The sequence below is a fragment of the Alexandromys fortis genome, unplaced genomic scaffold, assembly GCF_014885135.2.
Source record: "Alexandromys fortis isolate MF-2015 unplaced genomic scaffold, M_Fortis_MF-2015_v1.1 scaffold_80, whole genome shotgun sequence".
In the NCBI taxonomy this organism is placed as follows: Eukaryota; Metazoa; Chordata; class Mammalia; order Rodentia; family Cricetidae; genus Alexandromys; species Alexandromys fortis.
In genome coordinates this window covers 4,754,318-4,771,466 of record NW_026068174.1, presented here as the reverse complement: position 1 = coordinate 4,771,466, position 17,149 = coordinate 4,754,318, and the positions used below count along the sequence as shown (strand labels likewise).

Below are 17,149 nucleotides of genomic sequence, written 5' to 3'. Positions count from 1 at the left end.
GAGACAGGGTTTCCCTGTAGTTTTTGGTGCCTGTCCTGGAACTAGCTCTTGTAGACCAGGCTGGCCTCGAACTCACAGAGATCCACCTGCCTATGCCTCCCGAGTACTGGGATTAAAGGTGTGCCCCACCACCGCCCGGCAGCTGGATCCTCATTTATATGTGGGATGCATTAAGGGTCCAAGTGGCTTCCTAGTTTTCTTTCCCTACTGTTGGTTCTGCGTAGTAACTGGCCAGGATTGGCTAGCTTCTTACCTCAGAAGAGATAACAAGAGGACTCTTTGCTTTTTCTGAGTTTGGATATGATGATGTGCCCACGGTCATATGTTGAAGACTAAATTGACTGCCTTAGACAACTGTTTTTGTTTTGGCAGGAAAGGAACAGCAACTTATCTCCAGTGGATTTTATCAGTCCTGAGAAGAACTGCCTTTCAGAACAGGCCAGTCGTCCTTCAAAGTCCACAGAAGCTTGTCAGCTAGAATCTGACCCACCTCCCGAGAGCACCTTTCCTCTTGGTACATCAGAGAAAGCAGCAGACACAATGGATGACTTTGTAGTAGAACCAATGGATGAAAGTCTAATTGAGACCATGGTTCTTCTACCCTTCCCGCTAGGGCAGCAGCAAGACCTGATGCTTGAGGCCCCCTTAGATACCAGAGCAGAGATAAACAGCAGCTCTCTAAAGGAGTCTTCGGGGCTGGAGGATCTGGTGGAGAAGGAGATGGCACCCTGTATGGAAGACAGCTTTACAGAAGTTGTTTCTGTTAGGCCTGAGCAGCCTACATCTCAGGACCCTTCGTCTCACCTCCCAGAATATCCACCAGAACCCTGTTCTGAACAGTTCCACTGCTCTGAAGAAAACCTACAAGGCGTTAACACTGAAGCTGCAACTGAGCACTTAGTACCTTCTGAAAATGTCTTGATTTTCTCTGTGCCCTTGACTGAAGATTTACCTGTTGATCACGTTGATCAAGGGGAGGAAACTGTTGAGTACAGAGTTATACAGGAAACAAGCTTTCCCACATTCCCTGAGGAGGTTGAATCGGGACATCAAGCACTGGCTGCAAATGCAGAAGACGTCCCATCTGTATCTCTGACATCAAGCCTAGTGGAAATGGGACCCCAGGAAGCTCCAGGCCCAACTAGAGAAGATTCTAGTAGGATTCCTGGCTTAGGTTCAGAGACTTGGATGTCCCCACTGGCCTGGCTAGAAAATGGTGTGAATACGTCAGTCATGCTACAGAATCTCCGCCAGAGGCTATCCTTTCCCGCTGTGCTTCAGGATGCAGCTGTTGGCAATACACCCCTCTCCACCTGTTCTGTGGGAACTTCTTTTACTCCTCCAGCACCAGCAGAAATAGGCACCAAGCACAGTGCTTCAGAGACAGAGCGCCTCCTCTTGGGGTAAGTGTCCCCTCCAGACCTGCGCCTCTGGAGCACTGATCCCTAGACCTGCCACTCACATTTCTCTCCTTCCTGTCCTCTTTTCTGCTTTCCTGGGGTAGCTGCGGTCCCCTGGATCTGACTGCCTTGTCCCGACACGACCTGGAAGAGAACCTGTTGAACTCCCTTGTTATGCTGGAAGTTCTTTCCCACCAGCTACAAGCCTGGAAGAGGCAGCTCCCTCTCCCTCACCGGGACTCTCAAGACAGTAGCACACAGACTGACAGCTCTCCGAGTGAGGTACGAGCTTCTGACTGAGAGCTCGGTGGATCCCAGTGGCCCCTCTGCCTTAGAAAGTAAGCTGAGAGGCTGCCCGAGGGAAAAAAGGATGCCTTGGCCACAGACTCAGTCAGCCTTAGACTGTGCAAAAACTGAGAACTTGAGCCAGGCATGCATATAATACCAAGTTTTGGGAGGCTAAGGCAAGATGACCTAAAAATGACCTAAAATTCAAGGCCAGCCTGGGCTATAGAGTTTAGGGCTAGCCTGTCTTTTTATTTTATCTATTTATTTAAGTTGAAGGCTGGATAGTGGTGGTCCACATCTTTAATTCCAGCACTTGGGAAGCAGAGGCAGATGAATCTCCATGAGTTTGAGACCAGGTTGGTTTACAGAGTGAGTTTCAGAACAGCCAAGGTTACACAGAGAAAACTTATCTTGAAAAAAAAAAAATTAAAAAAAAAAGTTGAAGATTATCAGATGGTGGTGGCACATGCCTTTAATTCCAACAGTCAGCTGATCTCTGAGTTTGAAGCCAGCATGGTTCACAGAGCAAGTTCCAGGTTAGCCAGGGATATATACAGAAGAAGAAAAACTGGACATACTTAAAAAAAAAAAGCCGGGCAGTGGTGGCGCACGTCTTTAATCCCAGCACTCAGGAGGTAGAGGCAGGTGGATCTCTGTGAGTTCAAGGACAGCCTGGTCTACAAGAGCTAGTTCCAGAACAGGCTTCAAAGCTACAGAGAAACCCAGTCTCAAAAGACAAAAAACAAAAACAAAAAAGTCTGACACACCTATACGCTTTTGGTACTTACTGTACTTGGTGCATCCAGACTTTCCCAAGTCAGGACAAGTAAACAGAGTTACTTATTTCTTTCCTTTTTTTTGAGACAGTCTGTCTATAGCTTTGGAGCCTGTCCTGGAACTAGCTTTGTTGACCAGGACTCACAGAGACCCACCTGCCTCTGCTTCCCTAGTGCTGGGATTAAAGGTATGCACCACTGCTACCCGGCCAGAGCTACTTATTTCTATGGTGCTCAGAATTGAACCCAGGACCTCTGTGTCCTGGTAAAGTCCAGAGCAGTATTTTTAGCCCAAAGCAAGAAAAGTTTTAAACAGTATCTATCATTTGCCCTGGCTGGCCTAGAACTCACAGAGATCTGTTTTCCTCTGCTCCTGAGTGCTGGAATTAAAAGCATGTACCACCAAGCTCAACCAACTTTTTCTTTTGGTGCTTTTGAGGCAAGGTGGCACTGTAACCCAGACTGTCCTAGAACCCATGGTGATCTAGTCTCCTAGGTGATGGGATATGGTTAAGCTTGTGTCATCATGCCCAGCTAATTAAGCTTGTGTGTGTGTGTGTGTGTGTGTGTGTGTGAGAGAGAGAGAGAGAGACAGAGACAGAGAGAGACAGAGAGAGAGACAGAGACAGAGAGAGAGAAACGAGACAGATAGACAGACGGACAGACGGATGGACAGACAGGTACAAGACACAGCACCTGGAGGCCAGAGGCTATCTTTTGGGAATTTATTCTCTTCATCCATTGTTTTTGTTCTGGGGATAGGACTCGAGTTGACAGGATTGCATGGCCATCTTGCCAGCCCCTTACTAAACATTTCTGGTGAAAGCTCACTAAGATTTTTGGCATATGTCCCCAAAGGAGTTCTTAGTCTTGGGTGACATGCCTTGGTTAGGCCTATTATTTAGCAGAAGGACTTTGGTGTTGCTGGAATGGATAATGGTCGTGAATCAATGAGGGAGCATGTGTGGGACTGCACAGGGCCCCTGGCTGGCACGGCGATGGACAGTCCAAGTCCTCAGGAGGCAGAGCCAGGTTTGACACAAGTTTGAGAGCAGCCTTATCTGTTTAATGAGTTCCAGGCCAGGCTGGACTTGAGGGTGAGACACTCTCTGAAATTGAGAGGTGCCCGAGCATGGTGGTACATATCGTCAATCTTTAATTCTAGCACCCAGATCCATAGAGGCAGGTAGATCTCTTGAGATCGAGAGTCTGGGCTACAGAGAGAGTTCCTGGATAGCCAAGGCTGTTACACAGAGAAACCATGTCTTGAAAAACCACATACACAAAGAGTTGAGAGAAGGGGTCTGGAGAGATGGCTTTTTCTTTAAAAAAAAAAAAAAAAAAAAAAAAAACAGAAAAGGACTGTTGAGATGGCATGATGGGTAAAGGTGCTTGCAACAAGCCTGATGACGAGTTTGATCCCCAGGATCCATGTGGCAGACAGAACCGGCTGCTGCCAGTTGTCCTCTGACCTGCACATGTGCACACACACATAAGTAAAGGTACTGAAAAAATTGTGAAAAGCAACAACAACAAAACAGGAGGTATTTTGGTATGAGAGGAAATTATTTCTCTTAAGATATATATTCCCCTTAAGGTTTATTTTTCATGTGCAGGTACCCTTGGAGGCTAGAGATTCTCTTGGAGCTGGAGTTACAGGTGGTTGTGAGCTGTCTGATGTGCTGATGTGGTTCCTGGGAATAAGAGGAAAGTAATTTAAAGACCTCTGTTCTAGCAGGACATGATTGTGTGTACCTGTAAGTCCAGCACTTGGGAAGTGGAACTAGGAAGACTAGGAGGATAGGGAGTTGAAGGTCTGCCTCAGCTGCCCTTGAGCTAAGGGCCAGTCTGAGCTATGCAAGACCCTGTCTTTTGTTTTGTTTTGGTTTTGTTGTTGCTGTTAAAGAGCACTGTTCTAGAGGATGCTAGCTGTGACATCACACTTAGGAAGAAAGAGAATAGTGTTGGGGAAAGAATGGAAGATGTCAGGATGTGGCTATAGTAATTACAGTGATTGATGCTTGGAAGAGATGGTGCCCACAAAGCCTCCCTTCACGTGCAAGTATTGTTAAAGTAACTTTACCTTTCCCCCCAGACCGGGAAACCATGGGTTCCTTGTTTCTCTAGCTGACCAATTTCTTTCTTGAAATTTCTTTGTATCTTTTTCCTTGTCCTTGGCCTCATTTCATGTCCTCAGATCTGCCTTCTATCCTTTTCCTCTGAAGCTGCCAGGTCCTTTGGGAGGCCACTGAAGCAGAACCAGAGAAAGGAAATGGCATCCCTTCAGCCATTTGCCATCTCCATGCATGTCTTTGCCGCTTGGCTGCCTCTTCACATTAATCTTATCACCTGCCTGACTGCCCAGCTCGGAGCAGTATGTGTGGTCCTGCCCAGGACTTGGGGGTTACTCTGTGCCTTTCTGCACAATGCCATAGATAGATGGCTTTGCTGGGGAAGGGGGCTGTAAACTGCAGAGACCCGAGGGTAATGTGACTGCCTGCTGAGAGCCAGCCTGCAGTGCTCAGTGACTCAGCACTGCTGCTTCTGCAGTGCCCTTATAATGTCTTCCTTTGGGTGCTAACGAAAACTCCCACTCTTTTTTGAACACGATATTGCTTTGTAACCCAAGTGGCAGCAAACTCGTGACCATCCTGCCTCCTCCTCCCTAGGGCTAGGATTACAGTCTGTTTGCTACCAAATCTAGCCTCTTACTAAGATTTTTTTTCTGCCATAAAGTAAGAAAATAGGGGTTGGAGATGACTTGGTGGTTGAGGGCATATTCTGCTTTTTCAGAGGACCCGAGTTCTGTTCCCAGAATTTACATCTGGCAGCTCACAACCACCTGTAATTCTAGCTCCAGGGAAATCTGATATCTCTGACCTCTGGGTATCTGCACCCATGTGCACAGACACACACAGGTACACACACATATACATGTAATCAAAAATTAAGAAAATAGAAATAATTTAAAGAGGGCTGGGATATAGCCCTGTCGTAGAGCAGGTGCCTACCATTTTCTAGCCCTGCAAGGAGGAAGTTAGAAAGTGGTCAGTTGGTGGAGTGCATGGGAGCATGCCTGAAGACCTGCCCTCCATCCCCAGGAGATGGGGTAAAAAGCTGGCATGGTGGCATGTGTAAACTTGTAATGGTGTAATGATTTTTTTTTTCTTTTTAATGTGTGGGTTTTGCCTTTGTGTGCCTGGTGTCTGAAGAGGCCAGAAGAAGGCATCTGATCCTCTGGAACTACAGTTATAGACAATTATGAGTCGCAATGTGGGTGCTGGAAATGAAACTTGGATCCTCTAGAGAAGCAGCCAGAATGTGTACCTGCTGAGCCATTTCTCTAGCTGCCTTTTTTAATTAAGGAAAAAAAAATTTTTATTTTATGTGTATGTTTTGCCTGCATGTATGTACCACATGTGCATCTGGTGCCCATCTGGGCCAAAAGAGGTTGCCAGATGCCCAGATGGATGGTTGTAAGCTCTAACTGGGTGTTAGAGACTCAGCCCCTCCCTATCTTCTTAATTGTCTAGCCATCTTTCTGGTCTCTGGTTTATTTTATATTTTAGTTAAGATACATTGGTTTTATTATGGCTTTTTTTTTTTTTTAAGAGACAGGGTTTCTTCTCTGTATAGCCCTGGCTGTCCTGGAACTTGCTCTGTATACTAGTTTGGCCTTAAATTCACAAAGCTCTGCCCACCTCTGCCTCCTGAGTGCTGGAATTAAAGGTATGTGCCACCACTACCTGGCTTCCTTCTTCATTATAACATTTTCAAACAATGTTTTTGTTGATTGATCTTTCCTGACCTTTCTCCCTGTCTCCCTCCTTCCCTGTACCCTTCAGCCCACCTTCCATAACCTTTTTTCCACTAAAAAGCTACCTGCTTTCAGACTGGAGATACGTAACTTAGTGGTAGAGCACACTTGCCTCATGTACACAACACAGCGGAAAGATTTAAAAGGGGACACCACTACCGCCTGACTTGCATCTGGCTTTAAAAAAAAAAAGTTTTACTTATCATTTATGTGTATGTGTGTGCTTGAGTATATGTACGGTACACCATATGTCTACAAGTATCTGCAGAGGCCAGACACTTGTAGGCCAGAGATCTGATCACCTGGGTCTGGAGTTGCAGGCAGTTTTGAGCCACCTGATTTCAGAGCTGGTCCTAAGGACTGAACCTGTGTCTTCTGGAAGAAGGGTAGAACATAAGAAGAGCATAGCATTGCTCTCAACTACTGAGCCATCTCTCTAGCCGCACACTCAGCCTTTTACTTGGATTCCAAGTAGTCAAACTTAGGCCCTTCTATTTGCAAGGCAAGCACCTTGCCATTATCTCCAGACCCCTCTAGATTTTTCTTTGTCACTTGCCTTCATCTGATTGTGAGTCTGATTTCTCATCTCATATGAAAGTCATTGGCATGAGGGGGCATCAGAGGCTGCTGGTGTGTGTTATCCATCTAAAAAGTGCTATTATTTCTGTGGCTAGGTCACTAAGACACCTAAACTTCTTCAGGACAGCAAAGAGATTAGACAGGCCCTGCTGCAAGCCAGGAATGTCATGGTAAGTGTTGGTTGAGCTTACGCTACTGGGGGCCCTTGTGAAGACAAATGGTGGGTCCTGGGTGGTTAGTAGATGGTGATACATAGCTGTGGCAGTGAAGGGAACAGCCCAGACCTTTGTCAGGGATGTCTCACTATTTGGAATTTAGAACTGGGGACAGTCAATGGCTTTTTTTCCTACAATGTCCCTTCTTGCTTAATGACTACATTTGATATAACCTTGCTGTCTTCTTGACCACAGCAATCATGGCTGCTAGTCTCTAGAGAGCTGATATCCTTGCTGCACCTGTCCCTGACACACATGACAGAAGACAGGATGACAGTGAGTCAGGAGGTAAGCTTCATGAAGTCGACCTTAAGTAAAGAAGAAGGCACAAGACATAGTATCTCCTTCTTCTTCTGTAGTCTCAGCGTGCGGACACCCTGATTTCCTCCTGCTCTCATGTCCTGAAGAAGCTGAGGGCAAAGCTCCAGAGCCTCAGAACAGAAAGGGAGGAGGCGAGGCACAGAGAGGAAATGGCCCTGAAAGGCAAAGATGCGGTAAGGTGGCCGGAGACCCGTCTTGGATGCAGGTCTCCACTTGAAGGTTCTGTGGGAGTGACTTGACGTAGAACTGCCTGACCTGGGGAGTTAAGAGCTGCTGGGGTGGGCTAGAGAGATGGCTCAGTGGTTAAGAGCATTGCCTGCTCTTCCAAAGGTTCTGAGTTCAATTCCTAGCAACCACATGGTGGCTTACAACCATCTGTAATGAGGTCTGGTACCCTCTTCTGGCCTGCAGACATACACACAGACAGAATACTGTATACATAATAAATAAATAAATAAACATTAAAAAAAAAAGAGCTGCTGGGGTGCTGGGCGGTGGTGGCACATGTCTTTTATCCCAGCACTCAGGAGGCAGAGGCAGGAAGGTCTCTGTGAGTTCGAGGTCAGCCTAGTCTACAAGAGCTAGTTCCAGGACAGGCTCCAAAGTTACAGAGAAACCCTGTCTTGAAAAACAAACAAACAAAACAAAAACAACAAAAAAAGAGCTGCTGGGGTATCTATGTTTATGACCTTCTGTGCTGTTTTCTTTTTACACACTGAGTCCTTGCAACCTTTGCCCTAAACAGGCAGAGGCAGTACTGGAGGCTTTCCGTGCACATGCCAGCCACCGCATCAGCCAACTGGAGCAGGATTTGACATCAATGCGGACATTCAGAGGCCTTCTACAGGAGGCCCAGACCCAACTGGTAATTGTCTTTTCCTTGTTTCTGAGATAGGTCCTCACTGTATAGTTGAGAAATTGCTATGTAGACCAGGCTGGCATTGAACCCACAGAGGTCTGCCTATCTCTGCCTCCTGAGTGCTGGGATTAAAGGTGTGTACCACTACTCCCAACTCAACTGGTAATCTTAGGGCATCTTCTGTTCTTGGGGCTCTTGATGACACCGACAAGATGGTCCCATACTCCCACTTAGCTGCCTCCATAATCATTGCTTTCCAGACAGAGCTTCACACAGAGCAGGAGGAGCTGGCTCAGCAGACAGTGAGTCTGACTTCTGCCTTGCAGCAGGACTGGACATCAATCAAACTGGATGTGAGTATTTGGGGCCATCACAACCAGTTCTTCAGAGGCAGTTTTCCATCCTCGGTGTGCTCTACTGATCTAATTACTTTGGTAGTGTGGGACATGGGCAGCTTTGCTGACTCGGGCTCGAGGACTCACAGAGAAGCTCACAATCAAGAGCCGGCAGGCCCTTCAGGAGCGTGATGCTGCAGTCGAGGAAAAGAAGCAGGTAACTTGGGTGGGGCTGCTTAGGTCCTGTTTCACTTTGTTTGGCTTTAAAACATTAGGAGCTCAGTTGTTTCCTTTGATCCCACTGCCTTCGCTTCTGTAATTTTCTTGTCTCTACTTGTTCCCTGGATCAGCTTCATTTTCTGCAGTGTTGCTCTTCTGGAAATTTGCACTGTTATCTGTAAGGAAAAGCTGCACTGAGTCCTGGAGTTCTTGCCTCAGGAGGCACTGTAGGAAGGAAACTGTCTTTTCTAGGTTTCAAAGGAGCTTGAACAAGTCTCTGCCCATCTAGAGGATTGTAAAGGCCAAATAGAACAGCTGAAGTTGGAAAATAGTCACCTTACCACAGGTGCGTGTGTGAGTGTGTGCGTACTTGTGTGTGCAGGTGCGTATAAACAGTTGGCCTGCTTGTCATGTGGCAGAAGAGTAGGGAGGTTTCGATGGAGCACATGATTTGGGACAAAACTGTGTGGTGGTGGTGGTAGGGTCCTGACTTAGGCTCCCATGGTATCATCAGGATACTTTTGATCTAGAGTTCCAGGCTCAGCTGCAGAGTCTGACTAGCACAGAGAGCCAGCTGAAAGACCTACAGAGTCAGCATACCCACTGTGTCCAGGACCTGGCCACGAAGGATGAGCTGCTGTGTCAGCTTACCCAGAGCAACAAGGAGCAGACTGCTCAGTGAGTCCTATCAGCTTATTGTGGCAACAGGCCCAGATGAAGGCCTGAATGGGATCTAATAGATGGTCTGTTGGCAGATGGCAAAAGAAAGAAATGGAACTACAACACACACAAGCACAGCTGCAGCATCAGCGGGCTGTGCTGGCCAAGGAGGTGCAGGATCTGAAGGAGACCCTGGAGGTAAGCAGTTCAGCTTGGAGAAGGGGTGAGTAAACCTCAGGAGTGTGACTCTTGCCTGCTAGGGTTGAAGGAAGTTAAAGATTGGACTGGAGAGAGCCTCTGTCCACGCTCTAAAGTTCCCTCTCCTTCTTTTCTATCTCCTTCCCTCCATTCCTCCATCCTTCCCTCTTCTTCCTCCCTTTCTTTTTATCCTCTTTTTCTTTCTTCCTTTCCTCCCTCCCTCCTTTTCTCCATCTTTTCTTCCTTCTATCCCTTCCTTTCCTTCCTTCTCCCTTCTGTCCAGTTTGCAGACCAAGAGAGTCAAGTTGCTCACCTGGAGCTGGGCCAGATCGAGTGTCAGCTGAGAGGCACACTAGAAGTGCTGCGGGAGCGCAGCCTGCAATGCGAGACCCTCAAGGACACTGTGCAGAACCTGAAGTAAGAACCTGCTGCCTTTTTGTGTTCCCACCCATGCTTCCAGAAGCCAAAGTCTCCCTGAAGAGAACCATGGGAGTGTTAAGTCCCTCTCTCCTAGAAAAAGAGGATCTGGGAGAAGCGCTCAGAGTCAGTGGTCTTTGCTCACCTTTGGGGTCCTGAATTTCAGGGCTGAGCTGGCCAGCACTACAGCAAGGCATGAGAAACAGGCCCTGGAGAAGACATCCCATCATTCTCAAGAGCTGAGGTTGCTGACCCAGCAGCTACAGAGTCTCAGCCTCTTCTTACAGGCAAAGCTAAAGGAGAACAAGGCAAGACAGTGGGTTTTCTTCCCTGCCATTGTATCTTTTTCTCTTTTCTTTTTCATTTTTAGTTCTAAAAATGAACTTGGGGCCGCACAAATCAGACAGCACTCTACTACTGAGCGTCATCAAACGCTCTACACTGAGCTTCTTCCTATCCCCCAGTCCACCAGTTACATCTTTCGTATATAGAATAGACCTTTTTAAAAAAGATTCTCTTATGTTTTTACTTATTATGTGTGTACACTAGGTGAGTATATGCTACGTGTGTGCAGGTGCTGTGGAGACCATAGAGGGTGTTGGACTCCCAGGAACTGGAGTTACCAGCTATGGTGAAATGCCCATGTGGGTGCTGGGAACTGATAGGCTCCTGAATGGGAGCAGGAAATGTTCTTTTGGTTTGTTTGTTATTTTAGAGACAGGGTTTCTCTATGTATCTCTGACTGTCCTGGAACCCGCTCTGTAGACCAGGCTGGCCTCGAACTCACAGAGATCAGCCTGCCTCTGCCTCCCGAGTACTGGGATTAAAGGCGTGCACCACCACTGCCCAGCTCAGAAAGCATTGTTTTTTTGTTTTTCGAGCTAGGGTTTTTCTGTAGCTTTGGATACCGTCCTGGAACTCATTCTGTAGACTAGGGTGGCCTCAAACTCACAGAGATCCACCTGCCTCTGCCTCCAAGTGCCGCTCAGCTTCAGAAAGCATTCTTAACTGCTGAACCACCTCTCCCACCTGTATAGCAGACTTCTTGAAAACCCCAGTCTTGCTTCATTCTGTGACCATCAATGATTTTAAGTCATCTTCAGGACCTCTCTAGCCTGTCATTTACACTTTCTCCTGCCTTCCAGTTTCCAAGCCTTTTGGTCCAGGTAGGCTGCTTGTACACCACACATCTCATTTCCATTCACACCTCGCTCCAGATAGTCCCATACCCATATCTATTCTCTTCTGTTTTCAGTTTGAAATGCTTTCTTCTTTTCTATGAAAACCCTCCATGGTGTCTTCCTGTGTTCCTGACACACTTGCTGTCCTTAGGCACTTGTATTAATTTTCTTTGCTTATTAGTGTTTAAAGAAAGAAATTTAGTTAGGCAGTGGTGTCTCCTGGGAGACAGCCAGGTGTATCTCTGAGTTCAAGGCCAGCTTGGTCTACAGAGTGAGTTCCAGAACAGCCAGGGCTACACAGAGAAACTGTTTTTTTTTTTTTTAATTAATATTATTATTTTATTCTCTGTGTAGCTTTGGAGACTGTCTTGGAACTTGCTCTATAGACCAGGCTGACCTCGAACTCACAGAGATACTCTGTCTCATGAGTGCAGGGATTAAAGGTGTGCACCACCACTGCCAAGCTGAGAAACCTTATCTTGAAAAAAACAAAAAAAGAGAGAGAGGAAAAAAAGAAATTTAGCCTTGCTTTTTTTGGCTTCTCCAGTGTATGTGGAGAAGTGGTTGATATTATTCAACATTTAGCATTAATTAGTTTATTCAACAGTTAGAGGTACAACCAAGATCCTCTTCTCCAACTGGGGGCTGAACACATAAAATGTTAGAAGTCTGCAGTGAATTGCAGGGAAGACAGACAGATATAAAGTTGCCATTGTGACTTAAGATTATGATCTGACATGATTGGTCATTTTTACCTTTGAGAATTAGGATGTCTTCTCAAAGCAAGTTACTGACCTTGGCTGTCAATGTTAAAAGTTTATCGGGAAGGGTAGGCATACAGGAAAGCCCATCAGCCAGAGGAAACATGAAAACTATATGTAGAAGCTAGGCAGTAGTGGCGCACGCCTTTAATCGCAGCACTTGGGAGGCAGAGGCAGGCAGATCTCTGTGAGTTCGAGGCCAGCCTGGCTTGCAAGAGCTAGTTTTAGGACAGGCTCCAAAGCTACAGAGAAACCCTGTCTCGAAAAACAAAACAAAACAAAAAAAACAAACCAAAACAAAAAACCCTGTATGTAGAAAGTTATACACAGCTGGGTGGTGGTGGCATGCACCTTTAGTCCAGTGATCCAGGGCTATGTAGAGAGCCCCTGCCTCAAAATCACAATAAATAAATACATACATAAAAATCATTGGTCATTGGTGGCGTAAGCTTTTAATTCTAGCACTCAGGAGGCAGAGGCAGGCAGATCTCTGTGAGTTCGAAGCCAGCCTGGTTTACAAAGAGTTCCAGGGTAGCCATAGCTGTTACACAGAAAAACACTGTCTTAAAAAAAAAAAATATTCCTGACATCAACTTTAGGTCTACACATACACATATGAAGAGACACACATACATACATACATACATACATACATGCATACATGCATACATGCATGCACACCACACATACACACATCAAAAGAGGGAAAATGAAAAATATAGGATTTGTAAATAACTGAACTTGGTGGCAGATGTAGAAGCAGAATAGTGACCAGTGATCATAAAATCATCAGAAAGTGACCCTGGTGTCTAGAACTGGACCTGGCGTACTTTTCCCATCCAGGGACCGTATCATATATCACAAGTGTCTAGCCTTGTGGGCCATCTGGCTCTGTCTCAATTATTCAGCTTTGCCTTGCAGCTCAGGAGTAGCCACTGACAGTACTGAGGGAAACCGTGTGTCCTGAAGCACTGAGAGCAGTTGGCAGGCTACAGTCTACTGCCTGTTAGGATCTTGAACAGCGATGAGAGTGAAATAGAGAAAATAGTGAACTTAGCTTTATACACGCTAGTTTTCAGTGTGGGACATTCTGGTAGATCATCAGTGGTTTTCTTTGGGCACAGAGACTGGGGAAAAATCCAGTTAAATGAAAGGGATTGAAGAGTCTTCCATGTGGAAATGACGATCTGAAGTTGGGGTTTTGTAGAGTTCTACAAGTAAAGCACTTGGGGTGGAAGCAGAGTCAAAAAAGGGCCAAGAGTTAAGAAAAGACTGTGAGTTGAAGAAAGGCCTATCTGTGAAGGAAGGTCATAATCCAAGGTCATGATCCAGGAGAAAAAGTTTCCTAAGTGCCTGATCATCAGTATCAAACAGGCCCGGTAAGTAGATCTGGGAAGTACCTGCTGTATTTGAAAGTAAATGATGCCAGGCCTGGGGAGATGATTAAGACCTCATAGGACGGGCTGGAGAGATGGCTCAGAGGTTAAGAGCATTGCCTGCTCTTCCAAAGGTCCTGAGTTCAATTCCCAGCAACCACATGGTGGCTCACAACCATCTGTAATGAGGTCTGGTGCCCTCTTCTGGCCTGCAGGCATACACACAGACAGAATATTGTATACATAACAAATAAATAAATAAATAAATAAATAAATAAATAAATAAATAAATAAATAAAAAGACCTCATAGGACCTGAATTTCAATTCACAGCACCCACACCTGGCAGCTCACAACTGCCTGTAACTCCAGCTCCAGGGGATCTGACATCCATCTGTCCTCACTCATACAGACAGATACACATATACATACATAAATAACAATAAAAATATTTTTAAAAGAGAACGTTGAAAAAAGAGAGTAAGGATACCAGTGGTGAACTAATGACAGTGTTGGCTGCCAAGTCGTGTGTAGTGAAAATCACAGGTAAGGATGAAAGGCAGGCCTTCCTCCCCCATATATAAGTGAACGGACAGTCGGGGCTAAAAGATGTAAGGTTTTGATTTTCATTCTAAATGTTGCTTTAGCATGTTCGGGGGGGAAAGGCACTGTGAGAAGCTGGAGGTAGGACCTTCGGAAGGTGGAGTGGAAGCTGGCTCTGGAAGGGTAGGAGCCTCTCAGAGCTCAGGAAATCACCCTAGATAAAACTCAACAGCTGATTTTGTTTTTCTCCTTTGTCCTTAGGCTGAATCAGAGGTCATTCTACCCAGCACAGGCTGTGCTCCAGCCCAGGAACACCCTCTACCCAATGACAGTACCATTTCAGACAACACCCTGACAGCAGTGGCAGATGAAGGTGAAGACCTTGGGATTCAGCTGGCACAGATGCACGCCACTAGACTTGTCTGACCATGACCGCTGCTGCAGTCCCCTGGTTGGGTCACCAGAGAGACCCTCTCTATGCTCCATATTTTTTGTTGTTTGTTTTTTAGAGACAGGGTCTCATGTAGCTCAGGGTGGCCTTGAATTTCTAGGTTGCTGAACATTCCTGCTTTATTTTTACTCTAGAGCCAGAACCGGTTCCCGTGCCATTGCTTGGAAGTGATAAGAGTGCTTTCACCCGAGTAGCATCGGCCATGTCCCCCCAGCCTGCAGGTTAGGACGGGCTCCAGGGACCATGCCTCCTTTCTCCAAGTGTGGTAGTGATGAGCAGAGACGAAAGCAGAGAGAAGCGCTTTGCTCTAAAAACCTCGATTCTACTTGGGCTTGTTTTATTTCTGTCTTTTGGGATCTGTAATGTTCCGGATACTGAAACCCTGTGGGTAGGAACATGAAGTTGTGGAAACAGTGGTTGTGTACCCCGTCCTAGGCAGAAGGGCTGCACCTCTATCTAGGACTTTGTCTTTCAGAGACCCCAGACCTGGAGAAGAGCCTGGCAGAGATGAGTACTACGTTACTGGAGCTTCAGAGCCTGTGTTCTCTGCTGCAGGAGTCTAGAGAAGAAGCCGTTGGGGCCCTGCAGAGAAAAATGTGAGTGGTGTTAATGATGGGGCTATGAGACAGCCCTCGTGCTGATGGCAGGGTGCAGGAATGATGCCCACTTCCCTTCCGTAGCTGTGAACTACAGACCAGACTGCAGGACCAAGAAGAAGAGCACCAGGAAGCCCAGAAGGCAAAGGATGCAGACATAGAGAAACTGAACCAGACCTTGTGCTTGTGCTACAAGGTGACGGAGGGACCTTAAAGTGGGGCGACGAAGAACTGGGGCGGCTCCACTGGCCCACTGGGAGCCACTCTCTAGGAATCTAGGTAGTAGGGCTTTTCCAGCTACTGCCCTAGTTTTGCCCTTTTGGGGCCAGACATTTGATATCTGAGACTTTGGCTGACCTGTCACGTTCAAGCAGACCCAGCAGGGAAGCCTGGAACTGAAGCAGAACTGGAACCAAGATGTGCCTGCCTTGCTTCTTGGCCCTGAAGAAAAAGTGGACTGATGAACTAGTCCCCAGGGCTGAGCACAGCTCAGGGATGCTGTCCTGCCGTCTGGCAAGGACTGTAAAAGAAGGTAGCCTTTCCTCAGTGTTTTCTCTCCTCTCTTTTTTCTTCACAGAATGAAAAGGAGCTCCAGGAATTGATACAGAAGCAGAGCGAGAAGATCCTCGGGCAGATAGACAAGAGTAGTGAGCTCATAGTATGTGTCTCGTGACGTTGTGTGGGGCCAGTGCTTCTCCTGCCTGATGGGATAGGGAGAGAAAGGCCCTGGGTGCTGTTGGGTTACCTCTGCTCTTGTTCCCAGAGTCTCAGGAAGGAGGTGACTGAGCTCACACATTCACTGCGGCATGCAGAGACAGAGAATAAAGTGCTCCAGGAAGCCCTGGAGGGCCAGCTAGATCCTAGCTGTCAGCTGATAGCTACTAACTGGATCCAGGAGAAAGTGTCTCTCTCACAGGAAGTAATTCGGGGTTAACAAAGGATCTGGGCACCTCATGGGGGCACCAGGCTGTGCCCCTATTAATCTGGACATATTTATAGGTGGACAAGCTGAGGGTCATGTTCCTCGAGATGAAAAATGAGAAAGCAAAACTGATGGTCAAGTACCAGAGCCATGTAAGGAATTGTTTCCTTCCACCACAAGCAAGTGCCCTGCCATATTGCCTGTGTCTTCTCTCGCTGTGGTCTTTACGTGTAGTGTTTATGAAGCCTTTTTGCATTTTAGAGGAACATCCTTGAGGAGAACCTTCGGCGCTCTGACACTGAGTTAAAGAAACTTGATGACACCATTCAGCATATTTACGAGGTAAAAATTAGGGAGGTACCGGGACCTGGCCTCAGGAGTACTGAGGAGCACAGCTCTTCCAGTGGGTTTCTCTCCTCCGCCTCACAGGCCAGAGCTTTGGCCTCAGCACTGTGATTCACAGCCGCTTTCTTTGCCTCTTCCAAGACTCTGCTGTCTGTCCCCGAAGTAGTGAAGAGCTGCAAGGAGCTGCAAGGATTGCTGGAGTTTCTGAGCTAACGAACGGAAAGAGTGGGCTAGTGCTGTGCACCTGTACTTCCAGCTGCTCCAGAGGCCGAGGCAGGAGGATTGTTTACTCTCAGGAGTAACTAGCGCCGACAACCTGTCAAAGAAATTGAAAGCTGGACTCCACTTGGTTCCCTTTTCCTTCAGGGTCCCTTACCCCCGTAATAGGACTAACAGGGATAGAGCCAATTGTGTTTTATGCTATTTAAATAAAGTATATTTAATGTACTCCTTAAGTCCACTGTATCTTATTTTTGAGGTAGGAGTGGGCAGATGAAGTCAGGGAGGCAGCTCAGCCCTCCAGCCTGGGTACCCTTCACACCCTCACCACCTCCTCTTGAGGCTAAAGCCAGTGCTGTCTGCTTTTCTTTGCTTGAGTCTCTTGCTCACAAATAATGGGCAATGGACTGCCTGTTCCCTGGATCCCTGCCTAGGGGGAACAGAAAAGACTCCATTCACTTGCTTTCACCAACCCCCAGGGGGTAGGCACTGGTAAATGTGGGCCAGAGAACAGGAACTTCATTTCATTATTCCATGCCTCAAACTGGGGCACCCTGGTAGATGGGCATCCGTGCCACCTCCCACCTGCTGATTGCTTCCACGACTCTTCTCTAGACGGGGCTCAATCCCCAACATTCAGCATAATGTCTAGCACAGCAAAACATGGATTCG

At 46.9% G+C, this 17,149-nt stretch overlaps 1 protein-coding gene across 1 annotated transcript in view; it reads left to right on the top strand.

The window, feature by feature from the left end:
- The window catches only part of Spag5 (sperm associated antigen 5), a 22,751-nt gene extending 6,046 nt beyond the window's left edge, over positions 1-16,705 (top strand). Inside the window, exons 3-24 of the mRNA XM_050128636.1 lie at positions 373-1,403; positions 1,505-1,682; positions 6,956-7,030; positions 7,271-7,363; positions 7,435-7,569; positions 8,142-8,261; positions 8,516-8,608; positions 8,694-8,807; positions 9,062-9,155; positions 9,340-9,487; positions 9,565-9,667; positions 9,951-10,084; positions 10,251-10,392; positions 14,206-14,317; positions 14,530-14,616; positions 14,871-14,991; positions 15,076-15,187; positions 15,569-15,649; positions 15,755-15,910; positions 15,991-16,065; positions 16,175-16,255; positions 16,400-16,705. Of these exons, the coding sequence (XP_049984593.1) occupies positions 373-1,403; positions 1,505-1,682; positions 6,956-7,030; positions 7,271-7,363; positions 7,435-7,569; positions 8,142-8,261; positions 8,516-8,608; positions 8,694-8,807; positions 9,062-9,155; positions 9,340-9,487; positions 9,565-9,667; positions 9,951-10,084; positions 10,251-10,392; positions 14,206-14,317; positions 14,530-14,616; positions 14,871-14,991; positions 15,076-15,187; positions 15,569-15,649; positions 15,755-15,910; positions 15,991-16,065; positions 16,175-16,255; positions 16,400-16,471 (3,357 nt within the window). The 3' untranslated portion in view covers positions 16,472-16,705. The remainder of the gene's footprint in view (positions 1-372; positions 1,404-1,504; positions 1,683-6,955; positions 7,031-7,270; positions 7,364-7,434; positions 7,570-8,141; positions 8,262-8,515; positions 8,609-8,693; positions 8,808-9,061; positions 9,156-9,339; positions 9,488-9,564; positions 9,668-9,950; positions 10,085-10,250; positions 10,393-14,205; positions 14,318-14,529; positions 14,617-14,870; positions 14,992-15,075; positions 15,188-15,568; positions 15,650-15,754; positions 15,911-15,990; positions 16,066-16,174; positions 16,256-16,399) is intronic.
- The last annotated feature ends 444 nt before the right edge of the window (positions 16,706-17,149 follow it).